At 42.7% G+C, this 24023-nt stretch overlaps 2 protein-coding genes across 13 annotated transcripts in view; one reads left to right on the forward strand and one right to left on the reverse strand.

Annotated features, from left to right (window-relative positions):
- The window catches only part of GTF2H1 (general transcription factor IIH subunit 1), a gene marked incomplete at its 5' end in the record, with an annotated part of 324820 nt that overhangs the window by 242999 nt on the left and 57798 nt on the right, over positions 1-24023 (forward strand). The window lies entirely within an intron of this gene.
- PTPN5 (protein tyrosine phosphatase non-receptor type 5) overlaps positions 1-24023 on the reverse strand; it is a 66931-nt gene that overhangs the window by 8326 nt on the left and 34582 nt on the right. For 10 of the 12 annotated variants that reach the window (XR_013841615.1, XM_079987317.1, XM_079987314.1 and 7 more), the window contains 9 exons: positions 21831-22003; positions 21336-21455; positions 18848-18931; positions 13978-14216; positions 12661-12850; positions 11489-11573; positions 8834-8913; positions 7780-7917; positions 2381-2491 (listed from right to left, as the gene is read on the reverse strand). Coding sequence is in view for 11 of the 12 variants with exons in the window: in XM_079987317.1 (XP_079843443.1) it covers positions 2381-2491; positions 7780-7917; positions 8834-8913; positions 11489-11573; positions 12661-12850; positions 13978-14216; positions 18848-18931; positions 21336-21455; positions 21831-21983 (1200 nt within the window). In the remaining variant the exon portion in view is untranslated. Of the gene's footprint in view, positions 1-2380; positions 2492-7779; positions 7918-8833; positions 8914-11488; positions 11574-12660; positions 12851-13977; positions 14217-18847; positions 18932-21335; positions 21456-21661; positions 21750-21830; positions 22004-24023 lie in introns of those variants that run through there. The other 2 variants (XM_079987308.1, XM_079987309.1) reach the window with 2 other exon arrangements.

The raw sequence follows: 24023 nt of genomic DNA on the forward strand, positions 1-24023 counted from the left end.
TAGGCATCTATGGAAGGGCCCAAGAAAAGCAACATTTAGTACTAAAACTTAAATCAACAAGACCAGCTTAAATGATCTTCTTATGATCTTAAACTTTAAATCAGTTGAAATCATTAATAACTATTGGAGTGCAGTTGATTTTTAGGCGTTCTGATGTGTGGGAATGGCATGAAGGGAATACATAGCACTAAGCATTTTGACCACTGAAGTTTGGATTTGGTAAATAAACAAAACCCAGAGAGAAACTGAAACCACCAACACTTAATACTCCAACCCTATAAATCATATAACTATGACAGAAGATGTTGCTTATGGGAGGTGTGGAAGATTTATTGTTTTATGAATCTCCGTATGTTATTAAATTACGCTTATGATGGTTGCTGGCAGAAGAGGGAGAAAGGATCTTGATTGCACCTGGTTGCTCTGTATGGCATTGGGCAAGAGTCCTGTGTAGCTCCATTTGTGCCAAAGATGGTGCACTGAAGACACCCAACTGCAGACGTTATACAGCTGGATACCTGCTCATGCCACTGGCCCAACAACATTACAAACATTTACGAACAGAAGCACGAATAGAAGTGGCCTTGAACACTTTGCTTCCAGTGCAACAGGTCACAGGAGATCAGGCTGTGATGTCTGTTACTCAGTCAGAGAACACATAAAGATAAATTAAGCATTCTAGTTGGCAGCTGAAAATGTAGTCTTTAACACCACTTAAAACCTTCCAACAAAACAACACTGTATCCAACTTCTCTTTTATAAATCCTTTAAAAGACCCCCAAATCTTTACCGACAAAAGGCTCAGCAGACTTTAGGTTACAGTGGAAGGAAACCAAGCTTAATGAGCTATAGTAATTAATAATAAAATAAAGTAGTAGTAGTAATAATAATAATAATAATAATAATGGCTTTTTGAAATACAGTGGTACCTCAGGTTAAGAACTTAATTCGTTCTGGAGGTCTGTTCTTAACCTGAAACTGTTCTTAACCTGAAGCACCACTTTAGCTAATGGGGCCTCCCACTTCTGCTGCAGCGCCATTTCTGTTCTCATCCTGAAGCAAAGTTCTTAACCCGAGGTACTATTTCTGGGTTAGCGGAGTCTGTAACCTGAAGCGTCTGTAACCTGAAGCGTATGTAATTCGAGGTACCACTGTACAACTGAAAACAAAATCCTTACTGAGATCTTTGAGAGGTAAAAAAATAAAATTAAACAGGTGGTTGTTGTTCTAGAGCTCTCTCTTGAAACTCTCAGTCTTCACTTCCATCCTCAAAACATTTTGATAAACCACTCCTGGTTTTTGTTGCTAAGAAAAAATCCTCTGCCCATTTTTTGCAGCTAGCGAAGCACACTGAATACAAGGGACAAAGGGGAATCTAAAGATACTGGAATGGGATAGTGCAAGCACCGCTGTTATTCTAAAGCCATACATTTAGGTCAGGAGTTGCAAACCTTATTGGGCCAGCAAACACATTCCCAATTTCGAGAAAGTGTTGGTGGTAGCTGTCGTATCTACCCCCTCCTGACAACCTCATGCTTGCTGTGGGAAGTCACCTGTGTCCTGATGGTCCTGATCGTGGAGCTCACACAATATTGACACATCTCCATGACACACAATGCTGCTGCTCCTGCTGTTTACTAACAGAGAGCATTCCCCAGGACCAGGAAAAATACACAAGGTAGGCATACGACACCCACTCTTGCACACAGAGCACAGGAGAACACTCACTACACCCATATGGACTATTGGTCTCTCTCTCTCTCTCTCTCTCTCTCTCTCTCTCTCTCTCACACACACACACACACACACACACCCTATAACTTCACATTGACATAGCCATACACACCTTGCTGCCTCTCACACACAGACCACACATGCAAACAGACCACACATACATCTCTCCCTCTCTGTCCAAGTAATTTCTGAATTACCCACATAATTCAGAAAATCCCCCCTACGGCTGAAGGGCCTGTTGTTTCCGGAAAAAAACCCCCTCCAATTGTAAGGCCCACCAATGCGATGCCTGTGGGTGCCAGGCTGGTGATTCCTGCATTTAGAGGCTAGTCAATGTACATAAGGAACATTTACTGAGCAAGCATGCCATAATAAATGACCGGTGCTAGAATTGTGTGGAATGACTCACAGAATTCTTCCGCTGGATGAGCACAAGTGGCTGAAACATGTGTGGCTGCACACATTCAATCTAAAATACCTGACTGCTTTCATTACTATATTGTGTACATGGTTGGAAACCAGACAGACACATAATCAGTGCAGTAATGAAAAGTGGTGTTTCAGCTGTGTTTTATAGGCTGGATATAAAACAGCAACTTTATGAGGCCTTTTTCATGCAGCTCCACGTATACCTGAGTGATCTTACCTTTAGGGTAATAAGCCTTAACCGGTAATCGTCTGCTTGTATAACTCTTTTAACTGTGATTTCAATTCCTTCATAGGTAACCTGTTCTTCTGGCCAGTATTCTGTACATTTCTGAACAAAATATAAACCATACATATAAAATAAGTTATCGGCTGGCACAGGAGTGACTTTGCTGTACTAAAAAAAAGTACACTTAAAAAGCAAAATAAGCGACAACTCCAAAATCTACAATTAGGACCAATCAATCTGTCACAAAATAGGGGGCAAGGTTTTGGGTTTTGCAGGACTCTTCTTCAGGCCAGATATTGCATAAAGAAGGGTGGGATGGGGTGTGTGTGTGTGCAGAAGCATACAAACCAAAAATGGCCAGAATTTGTAGCCAAAACATGATCTCATTCAGACTGAATTAGTGTCTGTTAGAGCAGACTGAGGGACGCGGGTGGTGCTGTGGGTTAAACCACAGAGACTAGGACTTGCCGATCAGAAGGTCGGTGGTTCTAATCCCCGTGACGGGGTGAGCTCCCATTGCTCGGTCCCTGCTCCTGCCAACCTAGCAGTTTGAAAGCACGTCAAAGTGCAAGTAGATAAATAGGTACTGCTCTGGCGGGAAGGTAAATGGCATTTCTGTGTGCTGCTCTGGTTTGCCAGAAGCGGCTTAGTCATGCTGGCTAATGAAGCAAGATGAGCGCCGCAACCCCAGAGTTAGCCACGACTGGACCTAATGGTCAGGGGTCCCTTTACCTTTACCTAGAGCTGCAGGCATCATGTTATGCTGAGGACTCTGAGATAAAACAGCTGTGGTTGGCCCCCCATTTTTAAAAACATAAACTTCAGCTGGCACCCAGTCTTGTCTCCAGACATTTTTAAGCAAGTTGTGCAAATTGTTTCCAAAGACCAGTTGTGATATTATGTACTGCCATATATGAAGCAGCAACCACCAGTTCCTTCACGTGTCTTGTAAAGCCATAGTTTTTTGGCCAGACTTTTCCTGACCCATAAGATCTGACCCAGCCCAGGTTTTATGTGTATGAATGCCTGTTTTCACATGCTTTTATACTACTGTCTTACTGGATTTATGTTGTATTATTATTATTATTATTGATTTTGTATACTGCCCTCTACCCGGGGGGTCTCAGGGCGATATTTTTGTTTCAATTATGTTGTTTCTTGGTTTCATGTAGCACACTGCAGAGATTTTAGAAAAATTAAGCTGTTTGCAAACTTTTTGAATGAATTCTACAGCTAACAAATGCAAAGAGCTACTTTAGGTGCGTTGCGCCCACAGCTTGCATAGGCCAAGTAGAATTGTTGGCTTTCCCTTTGAACAGCAGCCTCTGGATGTTTAAAATCCTCTGGTTGGCAGATCCAGAATAGGCTCCTGCATTTAAAAGAACTGCATGAAATAAAGTTCCACCTTGATTATTAATAAATGTAATAAATAATATATAATAAAAATAGTAATAGTGATAACAACACACTTTTCTCATTAGTGATGGAAGAATCTATGCAGAAAGGGATTCCCTACCTTTCCCTCAGTATCTCACTCACTTATCAAGAGACATAAAGGTTCCTTTACCTTCACCATCTGCAGTGATCATGGAGCCCAAGAAGGTAAAATCTGTCACTGCTTCCATAGAAGGGGAAGAAATGGAGGCAGTGACAGATTTTACCTTCTTGGGCTCCATGATCATTGCAGATGGTGACAGCAGCCACGAAATTAAAAGACGCCTCCTTCTTGGGAGAAAAGCAATGACAAACCTAGACGACATCTTAAAAAGCAGAGACATCACCTTGCCGACAAAGGTCCGTATAGTTAAAGCTATGGTTTTCACAGTAGTGATGTATGGAAGTGAGAGCTGGACCATAAAGAAGGCTGATCGCCGAAGAATTGATGCTTTTGATTTATGGTGCTGGAGGAGACTCTTGAAAGTCCCATGGACTGCAAGAAGATCAAACGTATCCATTCTTAAGGAAATCAGCCCTGAGTGCTCACTGGAAGGACAGATCCTGAAGCTGAGGCTCTAATACTTTGGCCACCTCATGAGAAGAGAAGACTCCCTGGAAAAGACCCTGGTGTTGGGAAAGATAGAGGGCACAAGGAGAAGGGGACGACAGAGGACGAGATGGTTGGACAGTGTTCTCGAAACTACCAACATGTATTTGACCAAACAGGAAAACAGGAGTGTCTGGCATGCTCTGGTCCATGGGGTCACGAAGAGTCGGACACGACTAAATGCCTAAACAACAACAACTACCTTCTATCTCAGGGTTGTATGGTTTGTTCATCTCTGTCTTTAAGGTATATTTGTACTCTTATGGCAAATCTTACATGTTTCAGCCACACTGCTCAGTAAAGGTGCCATATGAGCCATGCCCATAACCTTATGAGCATTTCTACCCATGATTCATGAGTCAGTGCCATTTGCAAGGGAGAACTCATAATGTGATGGACCCCCCACATGGTTTCTTGCAAAGGAACTGTCTAGGCCTCCAGGATAAATGTAATGAACGGAGGCCAAATAAAAGTTAAATAAAGGAGATAATACAGAATATCCACATTTTTCTGCTGCTGCACCTTTGCAAGTAAGCCGCACCACTGGTTTACACCAGTGGGAAAATTTGTCACTACCATTTCATGAGTCAAATTTTCACAATTCTGTTCCCCCGCCTCGACGCAGTCCCTCCATGCTACAATAGCGCTCATCCATTGTAAAAACTGACAAATGTGCTAGTAACTATCTATAGCTCAGACTCCAAGCAGCTGAAATGAAGAACACCCACACATTTCCGTGGGCTGTCTGTCAGTTCAGATTAGACCTGACAAAAGTGCTGGAATAGTGAGCCACTAATCCTTGCATTATTGAACGTATATAGCAGGAACACAAAGACTCTTTCTCAAGCATCATGGCATAACAAAGGTTTCAGCTCTGCGTCGACACATTTTTAAGACATAGTGTTCATATAATAATTTGAAGCTGGCAAGGGTGGGGGTAGGGGGAGAGAAACATCAGAACAGGGATGCTAACAAGAAGGGGACTGTAGCCTATATTTATATCAGAGTCTCATGGCATGATTTTATTCTTTAAACAAGAGGTATCAATGAAACATTGCGCTCAATCATATCTTTTGTTAGTACAGAGACTGATGGCATCTACTAGACTTTTGTGATTAATGAATGACTTCTAACCAAATGTGTCTTTTGGAAAAAGTGAGTGTGCATGTGCCGTTAGGTTGCACAGCTTTCCTATCTCCTTGGTAACATCCAAGTAGCACTGCAGATACAAGTTGCGATGGATAGATTGGAAGAAAAATGGTAGCTGACCGTGATCTATTAAGCTCTTTTGCCCACAGAATTGATTCACAGATTCACAGAATTTATCAAACCGATTAAGTCAAACAGTTGCTCAGCTATGTTTCGCATAGCAATCCATACTGCAATATGCCAATGCTTCAAGTAGATATAGCAGCAGCTAGAAACAACAGGGTTAAATCCAGACTCCTAAGGGGTGTCAACTGCCCAGTTGCTAACCTGGAAGCAAAATAGATGTTGAGAAAATGACATCGGTGACAGCAGAACTTGGAGGCAGCTCACTTTAAGGGGAGGGAAATGTAAGTTTGGGTACTCACTGTGTGAAAGTATTTTGTCCAGATGGGTAAGTGAGGCACCCACCCATGAATAGAGCAAGTCCTCGTTACCCCAGGAGAGGTAAATAAGCATGTGAACAGCTTTGATACCCTACCCTTGCTAGCACAGAATCCCACATAGCAAGAGATTTGATCTCAACCTCCAAAGTAGGTTGGGATTCCAACTAGAGGGGAACCTTCCAGAAGCTCCATGCGACAGAGAGATTGAAGGATCCTACAGAGTAGATCATATCTGCTGATAAGTATCAACTCTATCAAGGTGGCTTGGCTAGGATCTGGAACAGTCACATTGTTATCCCATGTGACAGGAACAATGGTGTGTAGTGGAATTACCACTAGGGAGCTGAGTAGGAAAGGAAGGAGAAGAAGAGGAAATGGCAGAGAAGAGAGAGAAATAGCTTTAAAAAAATTAAGGAAAAGAGAATTGGGTATGGAAAAGAAAAATGTGCTAAAGAAATGTAGGAGGAGATTAACCAAAAAAGAGCAGAGTCAGAGCTCTGTCCTGGATGAGGCAAAGAGCTAAAATGGAGAGACATAAACACAACCAGGATGTTACATAAATGTTGATCACAAGGTTCCCTGCCTCTCCTGGACAGGAGGAATACCTAACCCAGTCATAGATGAAACTAGGGCACGGGAAGGGATGAGGCGAGAACTGGTGGACAAACGGGCACAACAATGTTCTTGGATTGAAAATGGTTACAACATTATTGATTACAGATGCAGGTAGGTTTGGCTTATGCACTGGGTGTTCTTTCTGGTTGATACTCCTGCCTGTTGGCTGGAGATTTTCAGGATCGTGCCTCAGTTAAAGGCTACCTCAAGATGTGAGTCAATTAAGCTGGTCCTCTAAGCTGCCCTCTGGAAGTTCTAAGGCCTATCTGCTCTCCTATAGGCTTCAGGACAGAACTTCCACCTAGATTCCTTTATTGAGATATTGCACCTGCTGGAGGGGAAGGGGGTGATGAACCACTTCATCCCCTTCCAGAAATAAGACTACAGGCAAATTCTTTCCTGGCCCTGAATATAGTGACCTAATGTATCCAAAGCAAGTTTATGAACACAGGATCAACAGACCCAATTACTCGGTGGGTGAGCGGGTTGATCTGTCACTGACTGCACCGCTTGTAGAAAGTGCAGCTGGCCTTTTAAGCTGCAGTGGTGGGCCAGAGAGACGCTTTGCTCCCTCTAGTCCACTGCTGATGCTCTTCCCACCCTGAAGGCTGTGACTAGCCTATTCAAATTATAGGTTTTGGTGGGCAAGCCCAGCATCCTCCGTGGCCAGGATTGCTGCAAAGGAGGGAGGGATCACCCTCTTCCTTCCATGTCCTGCTGAGCTGGGCTGGACTGCAAGCACTGCCGACCCGAGAAGCGGGGATAAGCGACCATTTCTAATTAGCATTAGAAACTGGAAAGCTATAAGGGTAGAAATCATACTTCCCTAATAACATAATTAAGTGCTGGGAAAACACAGCATCCATTGTCTTTGGGAAAGTCATTTCAATCTCACAACAAACAAGTAACAAATGTATTATTCACCTTCTTCAATGTTGGGATGGGGCTTACATGTGTGCTGATGTTTTGCTCATCACGCCTTTTTAAAGCACTCCAAACCATGACTACTGAGGTAATTTACAAAGCAAACTAGGTTCATGAATGGAACCATATTTTATTCAATCATTTCCCATGGCTCAGGCATCCACTGTGGAAACATCAATTACAACATGGGATAAAGAGCAGAGACTCAGTATTACCTCATTCATCTCTTCTATATTGGTAATCATGACAATAATTGGAGAACGCTCCTGCCACACCATTCTCCAGAAATCACTGACAGTATTAACTATGGGTCCCTGAGTAGCAATGTACACCTTTTCTTCTCCTCTATAGCCCTGCCAACAAAGCAACAAGGGTTCATTAGTGTTGAGCTGTGCACAGACCTCAGTTCTCCAGTCTTTTACCCAAGGACACTTAGCAAATCAAAAATAAATGTGCTAGTGCACACTTTCTCCCACCTCCCCCCACCACACACAAGCCAAGGACAGAAGGCACAACTTCATTTTATACAAGCAGCAATGGTTGCTATGGCAATGGAAGCACTTATGCTATGCAAGAAGCATGGTTAAACCAAGCTCGATTATGCTCTTTTTGGTTTTGCTGGAGCCCAAGAGTTGTGTTAGACCCTCAGGGTTCAGCACTGCCCAGGCCTTGAAATCTGAGGTCTCCTTGGAGAAGGTGCAAGGGGAGCAAGATTTCCACACCACCAACAGCCCTTCTGAACTGCTGGAGCCAGACATCCTCACCAGAGGTCTCCATAGGTTCCTGGCTGGCTCCCAGAACCACCCTTGACCCAAAGGGACAAAGCAGAAGAACACGGCCAGGCAGAAGCTTCAGAGCTGCTGTTGAAGTAGCTAGATAGCTGCATGAGGCTACTTGTGGGAAGAAGGAGGAAGGATATGTAAGCATCTGCCCAGATCAGGGTCTGGCTCAGAGCCAGGAGTAGATGGAGCCTACAGCTCATATATAAGTTCTCTGTCTGAGTTGTGTCAACTGCTACCAAATAAGCTCCAAGTTCAAGTGCAGGGCCTATATGAACCAGGGAAATGGCCATAGGGACAGAAAAGAGGACTGGTGTCATTCTCTGATACTGAAGTAACAACATCTGGTATCCAAAACAATTGCAAATGTTTTTAAAGACCACAAGGTGTGTTTTGGGGTGGGAATGGTGATCTATGGAATTTTGCAGCTGTTCATGAATAATTGAAACCCACTTACGCGGAAAACCCTTCAGGATTGCTTAGCTCTTACCCTGATGTAGTTGGCATTGATGTAAGAGCTCAGGGGATCATCTTGATCGTCTGAGGTAAGGCACACTCTGCTGTGAGGATCTGGAAAACCAAAGCAAGAGTCTAAGAGTTATGTGTTACAAGGAAGCATGATACCCTTCTGTACTCTATGAACTGCACAGCTGTCTGCGACCGCTTAAAAGTAATCGACAACGAACCCTTGGTGAGAAACACTGTGGCAATGTCAAATCATCCAAAGATTTGATCCTAAAAATGTAGCAGTAGCCCTGGTGGATCAGATCAAAAGCCTTGGTAAGTCTACTTTGCTTCCTTCCCCCAGGTGGCCATCCAGATGCTTCTGAGAAGCCCAGGTATGACTTGAATGCACACAGAGGAACTGGTATCCAGTGGCATACTACCTCAGAAGAATGCAGGTGTTCCATTTAGATATCATGGCTAGTAGCTATTGACAGATCTATCCACCATGGATTTATAAAGCCATCTAAGGCAAAAATGCATCACTACATCTCATGGCAGTAAGCAGACCATATGGACAGCAATGTTGCACCAATGCTGGGGAAGCAGGCTACTTCTGCACCCATTACAATGCCTTTGTGACACTGCCTCTTTCTCCAGTTTTTTTTAAAAATGCTATTTATTTTCTTGCTGCTCTGCACAGAGGCTTTTTACTGGTGTCAGCCATGATGGTTTGCTACTACAGTGAGCAGGCTTGGTCCCAGTACCAGTGCAAAGGCAGAGGTGTTCCTTTGCACTAGAATTCTGGAACCTTTTAGAGGATGGAGCTTGGATTTGGGCCTCTTTGAAATTGGCCATTTTCATCCATTTAGGCTGGCACTTTGGAGACAAGAACATAAAGCAAGCAACCAGCTTCCTCAAAAGACACTGATTCTTTCTGGGGTTTTTTCAGAATTCCACAACAAATTTGTAAATCTGCAAAAGATATTTCCTACAAAAGAAATATAAATTAGCTGAATTAAAGACTATTATCATTTCTCTCAGTAACTGCAATTAACTGTAGAATTGCAGGCAACTGATCATTAAGTTAAGTGCCTGTTTACCTTTCATTTTAACTAGAGTGAACATCTGTTTTAGACAACCTTGAATATTTCTCCTTCCTCAAAAGCAACACATTCCACTTTGCAGGCAACTTTACTAATCAAGTGATTGCCGTCCTTGAATATGAAGCTGCAATAAGAAAAGGATGTTGAGTTTAACTGACACAGACCAAGTCCTTAGAGCCACATGCACACATACGGCTTAGAGCTGTCCTTCATGGCCTCTCCCTGTCCTCCTCAAGACATGCAGCTCACACAGATATAGTAACAGATTGATTGGCAGGTGGTTGTGTGGGACTGTGCAGGCTGGCTTTGCAGCAGAAGAAACACTGGGAGCATGGCAAGAGGAAGGCACATGCTTTGGTAACCATTATCCCTTGCTACACATACTTCCCCTTTCTCTTCTGTATCCTATTTCAGACTGCACGTTCCTTGGGGCAAAACCTCTCTCCCCCCCCTTGCTTTTGTTAAAGTACCATGCAAAGTTACAGATGCTAGCAATGTTGACGTTCCTCTGCAAAATCTCCTTCTCTCCCAAAGAAATCTGAAAGCTTGCCAAGACCTCTCCATTACCAGCAATCTTACCAGTACGCTGGCACAAGGATTTGCTGCAGTGCTGCCCAAGTTCCAATGAAATCAATACAAACCACTCAGACCTACCCTTGCATGTGCCTAACTAAACAAAATGAAAATCAGGCATCCTCCTCACGATCCCTCAATCATCTGTATATACTGAGGGAGAAACGAGAAAAACAAAACCACAAAATAATAAAAATGAACTGATTATATTGTGTCAGTTATGGGGGGGGGGTGTCATACCAAACATCAGCGAGGCTTTCGGCTTTCAGTTTCTGTATTATTCAAAAGGTCTTTAGAAGTTGCAAATAACTAAGTAGGCTATAGGGCCGACCTCTGTTGTATGAAAAAGGGGTAAAAGCAAACAGCATACAGCCCAGTTGTTTGCATGTAGAAGACACATACAGTTCAATTCAATTGTCTCTAGTTAAAGGGTTTCTGGCAGCAGAAACCTTTGTGTAAGACCTTGAAAAGCAGCTACTAGCAAGAGGAGGCAACGCAAGGTTAGACTAAAGCTCAGTGGCAGCGCAAATGCTTTGCACGCAGAATGCCACTGGTTCAATCCCTGGTGTCCCTAGGAAAAGACTCCTGTTTGAAACCCTGTGGAGCCCCTGTCAGTCAGTGTGGAAAATACTGAGCTAGCTGGACCCATAGGCCTGAGGTGGTATAAGGCAGCTTCCCAAGTAAATAGACTAATGGTATAAGAAAGTACTTTGTGGAAGATCCTTGTTACTCAGTGGTTCTGCCTGGCCAATCAGAAACTACATTTACTGGCTGATGTGGCCACTTCAGAGATACAGCTGGCTTCTGTCAGAGGTCTCACTTACCCCCTGCTGCACATCAAGAGAATCCATGAATGAAAGCAGCATAAAAAATATCAAGCACAAGGATAGCAAAGCTTATTCCATCATCTTTCAAGTGTTTTTTAAAAGCTCACAATCATGTGCAATTTCACACACTTCAATATCACACAGTACAAGAAACTTCAGCTTGACAAACAGCTGTAACATGGCTATGGTGCTTACTTGGGAGAATTGTTTTGTAGCGATTCTTTCGGACCAAACCTGGAATATCATACTCCTTTGGATCAACAAAGTTCATCGGAATTTCCTGTTGAAAGATACACAATATGAGCCATTAACAGATTCTGAAGGGACAGGAAGAAGCAGAATCCTGTTGCTTTCCTTTGAATGTGAAGTAGTGGCAGCAAAGAAATTAGCTCAAAGATGTGATGTGACATTTCTAGTTATTTTTTACACTCCAAAATCAGATTCCTAGATTCCTGGGAGAGAGTCTCTTTTTTAAAATAATAATAATATTAAAATGCTTCTGAAAATACTCACTAAGGAACACACAGTTAAGAGCTACTTTTAACACTTAGGAGAATGTTATGGGCTCTGTTGTGACCAAAGGCTTATGCACCAATCTTGCAGAGGGTGAAGGTGCTTAAATACACTGAAGCCAATGGGTTATAAACAGCTCAACTATGTACAGGATTGAAGCCATAGCATTCCCTTAGATATGTAAGCAGTAGATGAGCTGAAGCACAGAAAAGGCTTCTCATGTAATTTATTTTATTATAGGTCAGTACTTTGCACTTGCTGGACTGTAATTCTTGTCCATTTGTGCAGAACCCATTACTGACATTGGCCTGGTTCACATATAAGGCTAAGTCAATCGACGGCTAAGCATGAATGGGCAAGCCACCCCCAAACAAACCACAAATGGTAAGCCAAGAACATACCTTGAATGAATACCTTGTTGATTGTTTGGAGTGAAACAAACCACAAGCCTGGAGAAAGTGGGCAGAGAAAACCTTTTCTCCCTCTCTCATAAGACTAGACCTTGGGGATATCAATGAAGCTGAACGTTGGTGGGCATTCATGCAGCACATGGTTAAACTATGGAACCTGATCCCACAGGAGGTAGCGATGGTCCCCCACTTGGATGGCTTTAAAAGAGGATTAGACAAATTCATGGAGGACAGGGCCATCAGTGGCCAACTAGCCATGATGGCTATGAGATACCTCCATGGTTGGAGGCAGCAATGCTTCTGAATACCAGTTGCTGGAAGGGAGAGTGCTCTTGTGATTGAATCCTGATTGTGGGCTTCTTCCAGCTGTCTGTGAGAACAGGATGCTGGATGAGATGAGCCATTGGCTTGATTCTTACAAACCCAGATTATCAAGATACTCACAAAAAACTCTGTCTGGAGTACAAAAGAATCTAATGCTTTCTGGTGTAGCTCCTCCTCAGTGAGAACGTTTGATGCCGTCTGGAGGTATTCTCGAGCTGACTCTTCCTTTGGGGACATAATATAGCCAAACCCTTGCTCAGAACAGCCTGGAGTGCACATGTCCAATGTGAGTGAAACATTTGAACCCCTCCTGCGCAAGACATAACACACATTTGTTGATGATTGTGAAATAAGTCAGCACAGACTGCCTACTTTTCTTGTTTACTTTGGGCAACACACACAAATGTGTTGTTCCCCAAGCCCAATCAATCTAAAGGTACCTGAAACCATGAGTGTAAACCATGCATTATAATATTCTCCAAGATGGAGAATGTTGAAATAATATATAGTTCAGGGAATTACACCAGGAATTCAAAAAATATATTTAAAAAATACAGAATAGAAAAAAATAAGAATACAAACAAAAATTATTAGCTTAAAAAGAATAACTTGATTTACTGGTGTCAGCCTTATCATAACAATATTGATGATGTTCGCTTGATTAGCTATATCAGTCATCAATGTAATCATCAACATAATTTACATCAACATTTTGTCCAAGGGCCTAACCAGATCCACACTTAGGATTTCCTTTCGGTTTTTGCTTTCTTATAGAATAGCACTATGACTTCTGCTTTGAAGACAGAGACTTGGCACTTGGAGAAAGGGGTCAAACCCTCACTATCCATGTCCTTTCTCAGATATAAACCCATCTGCTTCCAGGGGTGGTGGTGAGGAGGAGGAGGAGACAGAAACAACATCTGCACTGGTCTTTCCCCACACCCACGGAGCTAATAGTAGCTTGCCAGAAGGCAGAGGGTGGGGATTAATGTTGGTGAGGAAGAGTTAAACATTGCCCAGATCATCTCCATTCTTCAAACATTTGGGACTAATAATCAAAACAAATCCTAATGACTGATATATCTGGTTAGGTCCTTAGCCACAATGGTGAATAAACTCAATGTATGACTAACTGATCACTGTCATTCAAGAGCTACATTTCCCCCCTAAAATTCAACATTTTCAAAAGATTCTCTCATATAACCTTTTTCCTAACAGGGAGGGCACTGAAAACATCTGGAGGGCAGATGCTGGCTACTGCTGCCCTAGGTAAGCCACAGATGCCTATAAGAGCACATATGACGCAACTATGGAGTCCAGTTCTCTTGCTCTGAATGAAAATAAACTCTGCCCACTAATCAGATTCTTATTGGGCTAATCCACTCAGAATGCCTACACTTCCACCTTCCTGGACCCAAGCTCTTTGCATTTCTTTACCTTTCTTGCAGTCCCACAGATTTAACCGTTAGGGTTGCTGGATCTGTTTCTACTTTCATATCCATCACACAGTCAAATACTGGTGTCTCTGGCACGGGGTCCAGATCGAGGAATTCATCTTCAGTTTTGTCCTCTGTCCACTCGGAATAGGTGAATGAAGGCTGGCGGCTTACAGACTGTCGCCTGTCCTCTTGGAGGGGAAATGGGGGATCTGGAGGTGTCTTCAGCAGATACCAAATCTATGGGGAAATATACAGTATCTGGACCTTTCTGCATGTTTGAAAAAGGACTTGCCTTTTTAGTGATCAATGGGTCCATTATACCTCTGCATAATAAAACTGCACTAAAGCAAGCTGGAAAATGCTACACAATCAACTCTTTCTTGCAAGTGTCACAAGAGGACTGTCCATTCTATGTTTGCAGTGAGGCAGAGGGCTTTATGGAACCTGCTAGGCATTGCCACTGACTACAGCAGAGCCATTCCATGCATGGAAAGTCTGTGTCAATGCCAAATGTGAAATCACTTGCTCCTTTGTGTAGTGATCAACTGTGAATGAGTGCACAAAAATCACATGTAAGCCTAGGTCACAGGCTGTGACTATTCTAGAATCATGGAGAAATAGGATAATTCCCACCCACCCCCATCCCAGAAAGGGAAAGGCTGTTTGAAAGAGCAATCACTGCCTGCTCACAGTCTGCATATTCGGAGCTGGCTTGCCCATGTGGTGGCTGATTCAAGTGGCATCCCTAAGGGGTGGCATCCTGTTTCACCACCCAGCTTTGCTGCTAGTCTCCCCAGCTTCCAGGGGCAGAGCAGGTCTAGCGGCAAAGCTTTGCAGAGCACCTCCCCTCCTGGCAAGCCAGAGAAATGGGGTGGCACTCTGCCACCCAACTTTGCTACTGGGAAGGGCGAGATCTCCCTCCGCCCAGTGGTGTGGCGGACCTTTGCACTGTTTCACCACAGGTGAGCAAAAGAGAAAAAAGCTGTGCTCACACATCTTGCAAAGCAATGCTACAATCAAATCACTTTCAACTCTCCAATGAAGTATTGCTGTCTTTGGTCAGAGACACCCTACACCAGGAACTCAATTCATTTTAAAAAGACACTAGGTCTCCTGCAAATACGGAGAGAGTTATTTTATAAGTTCATTGTTCCTTGTTCATTCAAATAATCTTAAAAAGAGAAGAACCAGTCAATACAGCTCAGGAGCCGGAATAAAGCTCATAGATGAACATCATTATCTCGATGTGAAGCTAAATTTGGAGCAGGGAACCAGGTATACAGAAAAGCCGAGTGTGATACAAGTCCAGAACTAAAAAGAGTATTGAACGGCCTAGGACCCTCGTACCTACGGGACCGCCTCTCCTGGTATGTCCCACAGAGGAACTTACGGTCTGCAAATAAAAACATCTTGAAGATCCCAGGCCACAGAGAGGTTAGGCTGGCCTCAACTAGAGCCAGGGCCTTTTCGGCCGCGGTTCCAATCTGGTGGAACGCTCTGTCACAAGAGACCAGGGCCCTGCGGGACTTGACATCTTTCCGCAGGGCCTGCAAAACAGAGCTGTTCCACCAGGCCTTTGGTCAGGGCGCAGCCTGACCCCCCTCCTCTGGCAATCTGCACAGAATTTTGCTTATTGGTTGCCATCAATTTGATTTTAATTAATTTTTATAATGAAATGTTTTTAGAATCGTTGGATTATTTTGATTGTTGTTAGCCGCCCTGAGCCCAGCTTCGGCTGGGGAGGGCGGGATATAAATAAAATTTATTATTATTATTATTATTATTATTATTATTATTATAATGACAACAAATGTTTGGAAAATCACCTTTCTTGAAAATTCAGAAAATCTGACATGTAAGGAAGGGTTCTACCCAATTCATAGCATTATACTTTATTTAGTAGATATATTATAACCAGAACTGGCTACCCCATTCTCAAATTAAGTCACTAAGTTTGAAATGGACGCGCACACACACACACACACACACACACTGGCAGTTTTCAAATATTTCAGCATCTCTCAGAGAAGAGAAGGACAACAACTGTCCACAGAGAACAGAACAAGGATCAATGAGGCAGGTTCAGGTTGAAAAGAAATTTCCGAGCTACTAGAGCAAGTCGGCAATGAAATACGCAGCTTAAGGATGCAAATCCAATCTACCCCTTTGGGTGCTGTCAAGGAAGGTTAAGAGAAGCCTCCATTTATAGGGGCCTCACCTAGAGATAGGATGTGGTGGAGGGCAGGGCGCTGGCAGTGTCAGTCTGCTTGGTCTCTATGACTGTGCAAACATAGCGTTTCCAGAAAACTGCATTAAATCTAATTCAGATATTAAGCTGTTAAATACACAAACCAACTTAATTTAATAACCTGTGAGGATAAGTTCAAGTCTGCTTTTATTCAATGCAGAATATCCACAATTTAACAGCTTGTTCAAAGGGCTCCACTGTTTAAAACAGTGTGCTGCCTATAATCTCTGGCAAAGTGCCAGGACTTCAACCTCTCCGTGTCCTCTAAGGAAGTATCCAAACCATGGATAGGCCAACCTAAGGCCCGGGGGCCGGATCTGGCCCAACTGCCTTCTAAATCTGGCCCGCAAACGGTGCAGGAATCAGCGTGTTTTTACATGAGTAGAATGTGTCCTTTTATTTAAAATGCATCTCTGGGTTATTTGTGGGGATAGGAATTCGTTCATTTTTTCCCCTTCAAAATATAGTCTGGCCCCTCACAAGGTCTGAAGGACAGTGGACCGGCACCCTGCTGAAAAAGTTTGCTGACCCCTGATCCAAACCAACATGGATTTTTTCTTATGTGATCTGCTAAAGAGAATGGCACAAATGCTTTTCAGTTCATACATCATTCCATGTTCTGCCACCATTGGCATTCTACTCCCTTCTATTTATGTAAAATTAATTTTTCATAACATATATGTATATTTTTTTCAAATACTTCATCTGAGAGAAGTTTCAACTGTCCCTTTTCCTGGTCACTCTCTCTCATTTTCTGCCTTCATTTTTAGAGCTTTTATTCTTTTTCATTATTTGTGTGAATTTGTGCCAGTGTACTTCTGCGTCCATTTACCAAGACACCTTGTTAATTTTGACCTGATTTCTTTTAGCAGAGGTTAAAACTGGGCTGTTTCACACAATGTGTCAAAAACTGTAATTGATATTGTTGAGCCACAACAGAAAAGTGAAGAGAAATAAAATGTGATAGGAGTGTTACTCTGGCAGTACCGAAAGGTGTGATCTATTCTACAAATGTGTATCAGTTTTCTAGCAGTGGCATTCCCAAATAACCATGGGAAGTGTAGTTTGGTGAGGTAAACTTTGTGATCTTTCCATTCTCAGCAATTATAAACCCAAGAGTTCTCTAGGATAAATATATTACTGTTAAACTGGCTTAAGTCTGCAGTGTAAATATATCCTAACTCTGTGAAAAGGGGAAATATGTACTTTGTAGGTTTATGCTAAATGATGTGATAACCAACGCAAAAATAATACTGTTGTATCATCACATCAGTACTCAGGTTTATTGTGAACAAAAAGTCTGAGAAGTACTTAAGTCTTGTGGATCTGTATGACAATGGTATTTAACCAGCATTTTGCTATAATAAACATGTAACATTTATTTGACTGTCCCTATCCCTTTCCAGGATATAGTCAAACCTCGGTTGTTGAACGTAATCCGTTCTGGAAGCCCATTCAGCTTACGAAATGTTCGACAAGCTTCTGGCACTCAAGCGGAAGCCGCGTTGGATGTTAGGCTTCCGAAAGACGTTTGAAAACTAGAGCATTTACTTCTGGGTTTTCAGCATTCGGGAGCTGAAATGTTCCAAAAAGGAGCCATTCAGGAACCAAGGTTTGACTGTACTATAATTTTTGACACTTAAGAAGGCAAATTTCCTCTCTCTCACGCACAGCTGCTCTCAACATCCCATAAATTAAACATAGGTCCTTGTTGCCCTACTCCCCCCTTCTTTCTTGATTAAAGTGTTGTTTGTTTCAAATTATGAACTATTATACAGATTCCCCAGTATGTCAAACCTGGATTCTTATTCATCCATTGATGGTGATCTCAGATATGTCCCACCATGGGATCACTTCAGTAATCCCCACTCTGTGGCTTTTGCCAACTAAGCTAACCAAGGGAATTGATGTAACATAAATTAATTTACAGCAACGTATTAACATTGTTGTACACCTGTAATAATCTCTACTACTTTGTTTCTTTGTTGCTGTGCTTAATTGACTCTGACGGCAAGAAACAGTTTGGGGAAACTGCAGAAAATTCAGTAGGACCGATCATAACAAAAAAATCACACTGTGCTTATTCTGATTTGGCTTGTTTCAGGCTTGGAGTGGCTCATTGTACAAGTTCTGGTGATTTTATACAGTTCAGTGTCAATTTAGAAGTCTGTCTTTTGCACTTTAATGTGCACTATTACACCACTCTCTGAAAGCTTTTTATTTGATCTCACAATACATCTTGCAAAGAAAAGCCTGAGCAAAAAGCTAATGCAATTGAACAGCAAAGCTAATCTCACTACCCACATCAGTATTCTTATTCACAGAGGTATTAACATTAATTACCATCCTTAGTGAGCGGTTTTTAAATACACTTCCTGCCAAGTTACCAGAGAAAATCCTGCAATTGTCCCATGTCCCAGAATGAGCCTAACAACAATATATATGTAACAATGTTTACGTGCTCAAACCATGTGCATGTGAATTGCTAACGATTATTGGGGCATTAGAAACTGTTTCTCATGAAATGCATCAGCATGACACTCTGAGGGAACTTGGAAGGTATCAATTTGTTTGGCAAATTCTTTAATCAGAATTGAATAAATTCAAGACGTTAGCTTACCAATATTCCTAGGAGTAGCAAGCCAAAGGAAACCAAAAACAGCAGGAAGCAAGGCACTATGATACCCCCATCTCTTTTTGGATCCTACAAAACAACACAAACCCATATAGGTTAATTAGGGGTATTTAAAGGTCCAAATGTTCCTAGTGCTGCTGTTCAATTATCTATCCAGTTAATCCCTTTTAAAAATCCATGGCCAGAAATCAAGAGCCTTCATTATATGCAAACATCTCAAATTCAAATCAAATGTTTTAACTCAAACGCAACCCGCCCCTATTCCAAATTTTCCAATTGCTATCATCAAACAGGACAGAAATGCCGACTCTACTATCTCTTACATAAAATTGATCCCTAGAACTGGAGTGATTGATCCACTGATCCAAATGCCTCTGAATTGTTTCCTTCTGCTTGGTGCTTCTTTTGTGGTGTAGTGTGAGGATCAATCAGACTTGAAACTACTTCCTAGAACATGACATCATAACTCAAGCACAAAACTAGGGTCACTGATCAGACCATCTGCCTTTAAAGAAAAATAAAACAGCTTGGAGGAGCAGACTGGAATGGGACTGTTCTGAAAAGGAAAGGTGGGGTTTCCTCTGAAACCATTTGTCCTATTGACAGTATTAAGGAGGCAATTTACAACAGGAAAGGGATCCGGGAAGAAAGGATTCCCCCCTCTCTTACTGTGAGAGTTCCAACCAAATTTGAGGGTCCCCATTTCTGTTCTTAAATTATTTTAAGGAGACGGGAGATCTGATCCCATATCTGCAAGGTCCCACATTAAGAAAACATGCACTTAAAAGGCACTGCTTTGTCTGTGGAAGCAATTCCAAGGTTGGGCTTTGGTGTCAACAATATGTGGGTGATGACACACAGCTTTATTTCTCATTTCCCATTTGCAAATCTCAGGGAGGCTGTAGAACTCCTGAACAGGTGTCTGGGGATGACTTTAGAATTAAGCTGAAGTCTAATGCAGATAGTGCTATGGGTGGGATGGCTGGCTGATCTGGGTGGACTGGTACGACCAGTGCTGTAGCTCAGGTGTCCTCCTAGACACCATGCTGTTTGTGTCAACACTGGTAGTGTCTGTAGCTAGGAGTGCATTTTACCAGCTCAAGCTGGTACACCAACTACAAGACTGGACTAAGTAAATCAATGCTTTAGTCATATTCAGGTTAGGCTACTGTGATGCACTCTATGAGAGGCTGCCCTTGAAGATGGTCTGGAAACTCCAACTGAGGTAGAATGCTGCTGCTCTGTTGCTGGTGGGGGCAAGGTGATAAGAGAATGCAACACCAGTTCTGTGCCTGCTGAGCTGGTTATCACTGCATTTCTCAGCTCAGTTCTAAGTGCTTTCGAACCAAGTTATTTGGAAGTCCACTTTCAGCCATACAAGGCTGCCAGGCATTGATATATGCATCAGAAGCCTTTAGGTCTGCTCACATGTGAAGACAAGGCTTTTTGTGGTGGACTCTAGACTGTGAAACACTGTCCCCATAGAGGTGTGCCTGGTCTCTACACTGCAGGTTTATAAATGCATTTAAAAACCGTACCTCCCAAAGGCAGCTTACAGATGAAACTTAAGCCATGAAGTGCCCAGTTCAAACAGAGGGGCTGTGAAATCTATTCACCAACTCAGCTGCCGTGAGCTAGCTCCGCAGCTGCACATTGAGCTGTTGCCACCTCAGCACCTAGCTGGGAAGCACCTGTCCATACTGGCTGCAGGCTTTCCCCAGAGCTGGCTCCATGGAGCTGTTTCCTGGCTTAAGAGGGACTGCAGTGGCTGTCACCCATCCTTCACAATGGCTTTGGGGGCTGAAATGTTATATATAAGAGTTTTCACTTTTCCCCTGAAGGCATTGCGAGGGGTGTTTTTTTGGACTCAGGTGGTGAATACAGCAAGACACGTTAGTTTCCTGAGTTCAACAGTGGCACTGAGCCAAGGAAGTGGGAAAGCTTAATTCTCCTCCCCTTCATTCCCCCCCCCCCCATCATCCATGGAGGTCTGTGTTATGCTGAAAGTGGGGGATGCCCTGAAGGAGGAAGGGAATTGAATCTTGGTGCCCTCTACGGTCAATCCAACTTCCTCAAAGGGACAGTTCGCCCTCACTTGTGGGAATGAGACTTAGGTCAGAGGAAACATGTCAGAGAGCAACGCTCCTCCCCCAACCTCCCAAGGGAAAGCTAAAGCAAGAGATGGCAGAGAGAAAGATGGGAAAGGGAGGATAATAATGGTCAAGTCTAGAGTGAATTAATAATAATCATAATAATAGTTGCCCTGGCCATTATGGGTGGCTTCCAACAGAATACGTATACAAAAACACAACAGAACATCACACATTAAAAGATTCCTGATACAGGGATGCCTTCAGATGTCTACGGAAGGTCGTATAATCATTTATCTCTTTGACATCTGATGAAAGATCATTCCACAGTTTGGGAGCCACTATGTCCTGCATTAAAAGGATAGAGATATCACTGAACATACCTTTTCAGAATCTGTAAACAATTGTCCAGGTGAAGTAAGGAGATCAGACAATATCTCAAAAACCTCCAGAAACTCTGGGATTGTTTCACAGCCACCATACCAAAACATAAGGGAGATAACCTGTGCAGTCAATCAAATAATTCATCATGAGCTTTCATCATCAGGAAAGTGAAATTTTCATTTTAATCTCAAGCCTGCATAACCAATTGGTTTTCATTTGTTTAAAGTGCAAATAAAGATAAATACAAAAAAATGTTTTTGTATCAGCCAGGCATTTTTGCAGGCTGCATACATTAACTGGAATAAAAAGACAAACAGATTATTACCTGGTTGTAACATGGCACAGCTTTTGACATAATTTCAGCTATATCAGCATATATGATGTGGGAAATCTGGCCCCTAAAATGTATGAATCTAAAAAAAACAAAAGCAATGTTGTCCTTTTCTCTTTTTTCCAAAAAGCGATCTCCATCTGAGTTAAGTCCGAATCCTTACCAATATCTGTGACAGGGCGAACAGATACGCAATTCCTCCGGTCCACCAAGCCACCCAGCTATGCTCTGGAGTCCTCTTCGCAGAACCTTTCTGAGATTGTTCTGCCTTGCTCTGCAGTTCCTGCTGCTCATCAGCTCCATTTGGTGGTTCCATCACAGCTGGCTTCGAAAGACCTTCAAGTGCGCAAATGAAAGCAGTCAGGAAATAAAACAGCAATATAAGCCTTTCGCTCTTGCTTGGGCTGCAGGAGTTACATATGCAGATGGACAGAAAAAACTGTCGGATACCTGCCAGCAACCAGAGTTAGTAACTGCAGCTGGAGACATGAACACCATACTAATCCATGCTACCTTCATAGGAAAAATGTAGTGTGGGTGGATATATAATGACCCATTCCCCCTCTGCTCCCCACCAGCAACAGAATCAGCATTTTGTTGTTTGTATGTACTTCAGTTTTCAGTTCTTTCCTTTGGGGCTGTGATATCATATGCCTTGCTTTACACCTTTACATATACTTGTTACAATAATAAACTCAACTAGCCATTTTGAAGCACTCACTCAGAACCGATAAAAGAGCTTCTGGCCCAAATCTGATTGTGCAATACTACACTAATAAATCACAAGGTATGTGTCTAAAGGGCCCCATGGAATTTTATACTACCTCCTAAATGAAATGTCCACAAAGGATTTAGCACATTCGTACCACAGGTTCCCAACATCCTATATGGGGTGTAAGTTCCATTTAATTCAGCTGAACGCAGGGTAAATATACATAGGATTTGGCAGTTAATCCTGCAAGTCCAGACACTGTTCATTCTTTTATTTTCCCCTGAATGATCAAAGATCTATAATTCTCAGTGGCAGCTGTTTCAAAAAAGCTGTTCATTACCTGCATTATTATTATTTTTCATTCACACCCCACTGTTCATCCAAGGAGCCGAAGGTTGTGTGCAAGGTTCTCCCATCTCTATTTTTATCTTCACAACCACCCTGTGAGGTAGGGGCTGGTCCAAAGTCACCCAGCAAGCTTCACGGCCAAGTAGGGATATGAACCCTGGTCTCCCTGGCTCTAGAGCAGGACTCGAACCACAACACCACACTGACTCTTACTACTCTGTTCTACTCAAAACAAGCTCCCATAGCTGAAGCATGTGAGAGTTGGTTGTAGAATTGGGCTGTAACTGTTAAAATAGGAATCTGATTTATTATGAAAGTACTCTTCAAACACAGTGCTTGAAACAGAAACATAGCTTTCCTTCTCTCCTCTGTTGGCCTCCAAACAAAACCACAGATAAACTGCTTAAGAATCCTCCTCTGTGATGGTGAGCAACATCCACTTCCTCCTGACCCCTCTCCTACCTGGTCCCACCCACAAAATGGCCTATTGTAATCTATGGACAAGCTGAAGAGTAGCTGTGTGCCAAAACGTCTGAGGAGATTGCTTGAGTTTACAGTCACTGCTGAGTCACCAATCCTCTCCACATTAATTTTCACATTGCTCCCACTCAGTCCACCTGTCATTTCATATGGAACGAGAGATGGAGGGAACGAAGCAATGTTCTCTTTTTCCATGCAGTGTTCCGTTTTCTCCAGCGGGTTCTGTCTCCATCCTTGGGACGAGGCACCTAAAAAGTGACTGGTGATGCACTTAACAACATGTCTCTCTCTGTGTGTGTTTACACACACACACACACACACACACACGTGTGTGTGCATGCACAACAAAATTGTGGCAGCTGCTTTCCTGAGCATTGTGTAAGTAAAAAGTAAAGCATCTTCAACTCCCATTGCTTCTCTTGAAGATCAAGCCTTGTTATATTCAAGCCTTGTTATATATATGGAGAGGCAGCTGGAAACAGCTTCAACTCCCACACTTTTGCTAGATCTGACACAGCTGTGCCAGAGAAGGTGAGGCATGGCTGCTAGAGTAGCCCAAAGATGCTGACTCAGCTCCTTACTGGAGTTTTGAGGTGAGCACCACCACAACTTCAGAAGCAGCAGAGAAAGCCTAGATGAGGCAGACTTAAGATAGGACTTGATAAACTATGTTGCTGGGAAACTTGGAATGTTTGGTGGAAAAGCTTGGAATGAGTCCAACCAAACATAGGCCAGAGTTTCTTTGAAGACATCCCTTTTATAAAATCCTTGAAGAATGACAACCACCAAAATTATTTGGACACATATAATTTCTTT

The sequence above is a fragment of the Podarcis cretensis genome (assembly GCF_951804945.1).
Source record: "Podarcis cretensis genome assembly, chromosome: 1".
In the NCBI taxonomy this organism is placed as follows: Eukaryota; Metazoa; Chordata; class Lepidosauria; order Squamata; family Lacertidae; genus Podarcis; species Podarcis cretensis.